This window comes from Priapulus caudatus, unplaced genomic scaffold, assembly GCF_000485595.1.
Source record: "Priapulus caudatus unplaced genomic scaffold, Priapulus_caudatus-5.0.1 Scaffold84, whole genome shotgun sequence".
Lineage (NCBI taxonomy): Eukaryota > Metazoa > Priapulida > Priapulimorpha > Priapulimorphida > Priapulidae > Priapulus > Priapulus caudatus.
The window spans coordinates 141,000-148,738 of NW_014577145.1; the positions used below are offsets into that span (position 1 = coordinate 141,000).

The 7,739-nt window shown below is 43.0% G+C and overlaps 1 protein-coding gene across 2 annotated transcripts in view; it reads right to left on the bottom strand.

The window, feature by feature from the left end:
• The window catches only part of LOC106804730 (uncharacterized protein KIAA0195-like), a 26,088-nt gene extending 23,690 nt beyond the window's left edge, over positions 1 to 2,398 (bottom strand). For both annotated transcript variants that reach the window (XM_014806043.1, XM_014806042.1), the window contains exon 1: positions 2,317 to 2,398. In XM_014806043.1, the coding sequence (XP_014661529.1) occupies positions 2,317 to 2,319 (3 nt within the window). In that variant the 5' untranslated portion in view covers positions 2,320 to 2,398. The remainder of the gene's footprint in view (positions 1 to 2,316) is intronic.
• Between the last annotated feature and the right edge of the window lie 5,341 nt (positions 2,399 to 7,739).

Here is a 7,739-nt window from a genome sequence, read left to right on the forward strand (position 1 = left end):
AGTCACTTACACACCACATACACCCCTACATTGAGAACTCTATGAAGCGCTATTTCAACATAATAGACATACTTTTGGTGCGCGATTTCAACCACTTTTATGAGGCGCGATGATGCGCGCACCATGGCACAATTTCGGGTGCGCGGTGGAGCGCGAGCGCGATCGCGCCCCTTAAAAATGAAAGCCTGTGGTGTGTTCCCTGTACTGGAGTTATTTTTACCTGCTTGCATACCATGTCATTCAATGTCATTTGATTATGCTTGTAGTATCTGGTAAAGTATAGTATCACAACGAGTACAGGTCTATAGGCTTTACATGTGTCTGCTCTCAATTTGGGGACTAGACGGTAGACCACACATAGCCGCTGGTGAGTTCATGTCTGTAAATAGGATACCAGTACAGTACAGAGTGATGCAACTAAAGGTTAATACGATTTTAAAGTACGAGTCCAGTCAGTCCAGAGTACGCGACAAGATTTACGTTAACATCTGAACTTCAGTTTTAATACCAGGAAAGATAAGATGGCAATATTCAAACCAAGGCAAGGGTTGGAAGCAGCGGGGAAACCCCCTTTTGCTTATATACTGCAATTTAGGCTTTCTACAACAATATATTAGAACAAATACTATATATAATAGTTTTCATTTTAAGGATGTACCATGGAAAAGGTTGAAATCTTGGAGGCACACGAGTTCGAATTTTACTAGTGCATCACATTGTAAACAATGTGGAACAAGTGTATAAGGGCGTGTTTGTTTGGTCGGATCCACGGATCTCGATCCACCGGATCCGTGGATCTGACTGTTTGTTTGGTCGGATCCACGGATCTCAATCCACCGAACCCAACCCTGCTAGCGAGGTGGATTCGAAGGGGATCCAATATGGCAGCCCGCGCCTCAGTCAATCACAGCTTGTTCTTTGTTATGATTCTGAACCATCCCATGATAGGTCACAGCGAAACGCGAATCGTTGAAAGCAACTTTGCGTTTGTTTGGGTTAGGGTTCGATCCAGTGGATCGAGATCCGTAAATCCGACCAAACAAGCACGCCCTAAATTGTGTAAAAAATATAACTCGTAAAAATTGCAAACTTAATCGTATATAATTATATCGATACTGACGATAGTTCAAAATCTTGTTCAAGTTGTTGGCCTCACAGTCATATAACCTCATAAAGATAAGTCTTCGAAATCTAAAGAACTTTGAAGATGGAGCGAGACAAAGTTCATAAAATAGACACTAAGACAGATCATATATAGTTGACAAAATTGTCATACTTTTATACAATACATAATACACACTGGCGGTGAGCGAAATTTAATCATAACGCCTGAAATCGGTAACCTTATGATCATAGCGTCATACATAGAAATATTCGTCAGAGTATGATACGTCTTCATAGCCCGACCAGGCTGTGCGATGGATTGTCTATACACGGTATTCTATTACGACGTCACGTGGATATTCGTCCGAGCATCGGACACCTGTTCGTATGTGCTATTCGTCCGAGCAGTTGTTGCGCATGCACTGTTCATGTTGCATGCCGCATGTGCAGGGCACGAGTGCCGTAGGTGTAGGTAGGAAGTGTGAAGGGGTGGTCTGGGGGGTCTCCCCCCCCCCACAATTTTTAAATCTAGATGCTCTAAAATGCTATTTACCCTTTAGATTTTTGATTATTTTATGCCCTTTAGGCTGGGGGCCCGTAGCGTTTTGCTACGGCAGCCCTACGGCTGTGACGCCCCTGCATACATGTGTTGCGTATGTGGTTATACACCATAGATAGTGTTTGGTACTATCACTCGCGTATATATACGAAACCGAGCGTATAATAAGAGAACCGAGTCGGTTTATAGTTAGTGTTAGGGTTAGGGCTGGGGTTAGGATTAGGGTTAGAGAGTAGGCGTGTTTAGGGAGTAGGCGCCACCCTAGACTAGCATTATATTACATTTATGTAATACAACATAAACAGCGCATGCGCAACAACTGCTCGGACGAATAGCACATACATGATACAAACAGGTGTCCGATGCTCGGACGAATATCCACGTCCATTCTATTAACCCTAGTCCGAGCCGACGCAGACCCCAGTAATGATAAACCCGCACCCTCAGATTAGCAAAGCGGAGTTATAACGTCTGCATTTGCGGACTAGGCCTATATTAACCCTAGCAATACCGTTTCTTGGAGCTAGATAGGCCTACTTCAAGTTCATAATCATAGAAATAACGAAGAACAATTTATCATACACACACAATAACCTATAAAAGCGATCTCAACGAGTCAATAATCTTTAAAAAATATGTTCATATACACTTGCCATGTTAATAAATATCACATTTATGATATTTAGAGAAAATGCAATCCAAATTCGTAACTTTGCATATCGTCGGTTGTTTCAATGTTTGCCGAATGCCGATGCCGATGACGGCTTTTGTCACGAGATAGATGATTGGTTTAGACCTACAGAATGTCATAGACTGGTACTCGCTCCCACCTCGATTACTCGATGGGTGGTAGCATGGTAGCCTAACCCTAACCCTAACCTTAACCCTAACCCTAACCCTAAGCCGATAGGTGGGACCGGGTACCAGTCTACAGAATGTCATTTCTACTCGTAGTTCTAGATTCTCCCACTACGAGGCGCGCGTGCTGGAATTGATCACCTTGCGCTCTGCCTTGCGCCAATGCTTGCGCAGAGCCTTGCGGCTGTTACCCGGGCCCCCGGGCCCGGGCCACTGATCTCACTTATTGTAATAAAATTATTATTATAGAGATCAGTGCTGTTACCGGTAGAAAGTAGAAATGACTATTTACAGTTATACCAGCTACACATTTGCTAATATTAGATAAACGCGATTAAAGTGCGTGCGTGTGTACGTACACGTGCGAGCGTGCGTGCGTGCGTGTGCACGTAAGAGTGCATGCGTGCGTGCGTACGCCGTACGTGCGTGTGCACGTACACGTGCGTGCGTGCGCGTGCACGCACACCTTCGTGCGTGCGTGTGCACGGACACATGCGTGCGTGTGCACGTACACGTGCATGCATGCGTGCGTGTGCACGTACACGTGCATGCATGCGTGCGTGCGTGCGTGCGTGTGCACGTACACGTGCGTGCGTATACACAGAATACATATACGTAACGTTAATGTTAGCTGCGATCAGTACATTGTCTCCATATTTCGGATAAACGATTATTTTATATTGAAGATATAGTGGGCATGCGCGAAAATGGTCTTCTGCTTTGCTACTGGGATATTTGATCCAACTATAGGCACCTTATGATTATAAAAGTGAGTGCTGGGAGTCCGTTCTTGTCAGTGGAAACCATGGAAAGCGATAAAATACTACTTATTACTACGACTAGTCAGTAGATGAGGGTGGGTGTGTGCTCTCTAAATTAATTGCTAAAATAATTGCGAAAACAATGTCATTGAATTGGACTGAATTGAATACAGCTTATATGCCGGGTACTGTTTGTATATATCTATGGTTTGCGTAAAGATCTCCAATGAGCTAGATATAGTTATATTCATAGAAATAGATATATACCTATTATAGAAATATATCTTAGCCATCACAGACAGTTTGTGGACCCAAAGTTAACATGACAATCCATGGAAAACATTTAGGATAGTAGTAATTACAAGACATGGCATCGGTATGCAAATAATTAACGCTACATTCCGCGTCATATATTCATGATAATATTGAATCCAAGATGTGATAACGGTATGCAAATAAATATAATTAACATTCTGCGGTATACATTTAGGATCATAATACAAGATATATTGGTCTGAAACTAGTTAACATGACATTCCGCGGCATATATTTGAGAACATAATAGTAATTACAAGCTAGAAGTTCTACTACTCCGCTCTCTATTATAAACGTGTATTTTCAAGAAAATTCAATAACTTTCATTCTCTCCGCTTTCTTCCCCTTTTCTTTCTCACACTTTCTCCCTGTATACCCCTATCTCTGGCTCCCCCCCCCCCCTTCTCTCACTGCGCGTGCGAGCGTGCCCGATGCTGTGCGTGTACGACCTTGTGCGTAGGTGCGTGCGTTCGTGCGTGCGTACGTATGCGTGCGTTCTCGTGTACGAGCGTGCATTCGTGCGTACCTATATACGTCTATCATTATTTTTCTCCATCTCTCGCTATAACTCTCTATCCTTATAGTGTATTTTGTGTGTATGTGGTGAGGCTGTGTTATCATAGGGATTATGGGTGTACGCACTACGCACACGAAATAAACATTGAGTAGACTGAGAGAGAGAGGCACTGCGAGAGAGAGAGTGCGTGCGTGCGTGCGTGCGTGTGTGTGTGCGTGCGTGCGTGCGTCCGTGTGTGCAATGCACACGCACACATGTATGTGCACGACCTGTGTGGAAGTGTCCCGGGGGGGGGGGGCACTCCATATATATTGCATCAGGAGTCTATCAATATTATATAATATGTCTATCTATAGACTCCTGATTGCATGGTAGGTATGTGCCGCGGAAGAGACCCCCCTTTTTCCACCCTAAACGTCCGTTGCAGTGCATTGCATTTTTAGCTCACCTCACCTTGACATCGTCAAGCTGAGTTATTGCCATGGGTCGTCGTCCGTCGTACGTCCGTCCGTCCGTCCGTCAACATTAGGCTACGGTCAACGATAACACAGGAACCGTTTGACTCACATTTTTGAAATTGGGTATAGTTGTTACTGCTATGCTCCCATATTAAACGTCCTATTTTGGAGCACCCAGCCGACGTACTTTCGAGCCACGGCAATTTTTTGGCAAAAAATGGGAATTTCCATTAGTCAGTTCAGGCTCAACGGATTTTGCTTATTTTTGGTATGTGAATGAATAAGGGCAAGGGGTTTTGAAATTTAAAAAAAATTATGCAAATTAGGTAGGGTTTTGGCAATTATATAGCATATTATATAGACACGCAGATAACAAACAGTCTGTGGTGTCACACTCGTCTGGTGTTCGTTTACAAGATTTCATTGACAATATCTTTAATGCAAATCCTGCTATGAACATATTATAATTATTATTATTATATTATTATTATTATGATATAGTTTTTAACATTTCCGGTCTAGTGCATCGTAGTTCAGAATACGTTGAAGTCGGGCCGTGAAGGCTAGACTGGTGCCCGTCCCTTCTCACAAGCTCGATATACATGTGTGTTGTGTGTGCGTGTGTGTGTGTGTGTGTGCGCGCGCGCGTGCGTGCGTGTGTGTGCGTGCTGTCAGCTCTGTCTGGGTCATGCTTTTCTCTCCTGTACATAATAAAACAATTATTGGTTCATGTGCTACAGCATAGACTGTGATAGAAGCAAATCACAGTGGCCCCACCCACACCCACAGTTCCGGAGACCTCCTCTTTTAAACGTGTCCAGTTTCATAGCATTGCATTTCAACAAAATCCTAGTTCCGGAGCCCCCGCGCCTCTTTTAAACGTGCCGATCCAGTTTCATAGCATTGCATTTCAACGAAATCCTAGTTCTGGAGACCCCCATTTTCGAACATAGCCAGTTCCAAAGCATCCACATTCAACAAACATTAGTTCCAGAGACCCCCATTTTCAGGTCCGAGTTAGTTCCAAAGCCCCTCAGTTTTGATTTCGCAGTGGCACATACCTACCATAATGTGGGGTGAGTGCCCCCACCCCCGGGGGACAAGTGTGTGCGTAAATGAAGTTTAATTACTAGCAAAAATACCTCTTTTCGGGTGTGATCCACTGTGTGATGTACGCAGGAGGTGGAACTTCATATTGCCTCATGGTTGGGTGAGCAGGGTGGAGTGGTGTGTCAGCCAGGATCTCAATAAGACAGGAAGAGGCACCAGACAGGTGGGGGGGGGGCAGTAAGCGGCTAAATACTATAGCTAAAAGTAGGGGATCTGAATTAACTTTTCAATTTAAAGGCACAAAGTGGAGTCTCAAGCGTTTTTAGCCAGAAATAATTGTCTATGCCTATTGATATATTGTAATATATAGTATCAATATACAGATAAATCAGCCCTTCATACTGCCAATGAATTTCATAAATGAGTGTAGATAAAAAGAAACTGCCCTGATGAGTTACCGATTTTTCCCTGACAGGGCCTAAAAAACAAAAGGGGCTGCCTCCCCGCACCCTCTGCCTCTAACCCTAGATGTACAGAGGTCGAAATAAGCTATGGTCCGATGGTCCGGGGCCATTAAATAATCAGGACCATCAGATTTTCAAAGTCAATGGTCCAACGGACCATTGAATATTTTGGTCCCATTTTACGGTAATTTTCTTTGAAGTTTCCACGTTTCGATTATTGCTAATCCAGTGTTGACCATAGCAAATATTTGGCATGATGTAACAATGAAAACAATTGGAAATTTAAGAGGACCATCATAATTTCAAACTAGATGGTACTGTGGTCCATCTCTTTTTTTCTCCTTATTTCTACCCCTGATGTATACTAAAACTATGTTAGGCAAAGCTTCAAAATTCTTAATAAGTGATATCAACAACAAACAGTGTAATGAAGTGAAAAACAAAACATGCAGATTTTGCAAATATGGTCACACAGTTTACTGTTCTAGCTCTCACTATAAATACAATTAAAATTGGTTCACGTTTACACTTGCTGTTTCTAGGGAGACTTAATTGCCAGATGACCTTTATTTCTTATGCCTTTGAAGTCAATGTTTTGCTAAAACGAACGTCGTAAAATATGACGTGCACTTTGGTAATGTTACGGTGACATAATCCAATGAACATCTTCTACACATTTCATCCAGACAATGTATAGCACACTCCTTGATACTTCCCTGCGAAATTAACACTGCATATCACCTCCACTGATTGATTTTGATTAACAACCAATTGATTATAAGTTTTGTTCCACACAGTATGTTCATCTTTGATGGATGTGGAGTGTGTCTATTTTCTTCATTTCATGTGTAGATCCACTGTGCTATATGAATGGCAGGGTTGGATTCTCTGCTAAAGCCTGCATGGTAAAGATAAAGAGCAGCATCAATAAATGGTAGTACTATTTTACTAAATATAGTTCACACTTGTTGAATATTACCAGAAGTAGATAATAGGGAACTACTTCCCTATTATCTACTTCTGATATTACTGTAACATGGCAATAGCCTCTATTAGCCTTAATAAGGTTAACTCTTCAAGTTTCAAAATTACGTTTTCATGGTTTTTTGTAAATTTAAATTTGGCAACTTTCTTGCAAGGGTGGCCCTCTGGGCTGTTACAATATTCCCAGCTGTTGGAAACACACGTTCACTAGGAACAGATTTAGCTGGAATAAACAGGTACTGAGGTAGGTTTTTGCAAGGTGTGAAAGAATTAGGTGGATATAGGAGCTTTGTTGCTGCAGCTGCCAATCGAGTGGTTTTCCATTGGGTGAAATCACCGTGTATACCATGGCATACAGGCAGGCGCGTAGCCAGGGGGGGGCGGTGGGGGCGGTCGCCCCCCCCCAAAACGACCGGCCAAAAAGAAGAGAGAGAGAGAAGAGAAAAAGTGTTTTGAATCCTAACTTGTAGGGTTGAGTCTAGGGTTGAGATAGTGTCATCAGACATGAGAATATGGCCCACAGTATGCCTCAGATTGCAGGAAAATGGCTTAAATGGTTCAAATTTCGTGGGGGGGGCATGCAGCCCCCAGACCCCCCTAGCACTGCCATGCCTACGGCACGTGCCAAAGGTACGGTTGTCAAATTTGGCATGTGCGTGCATGTATGTA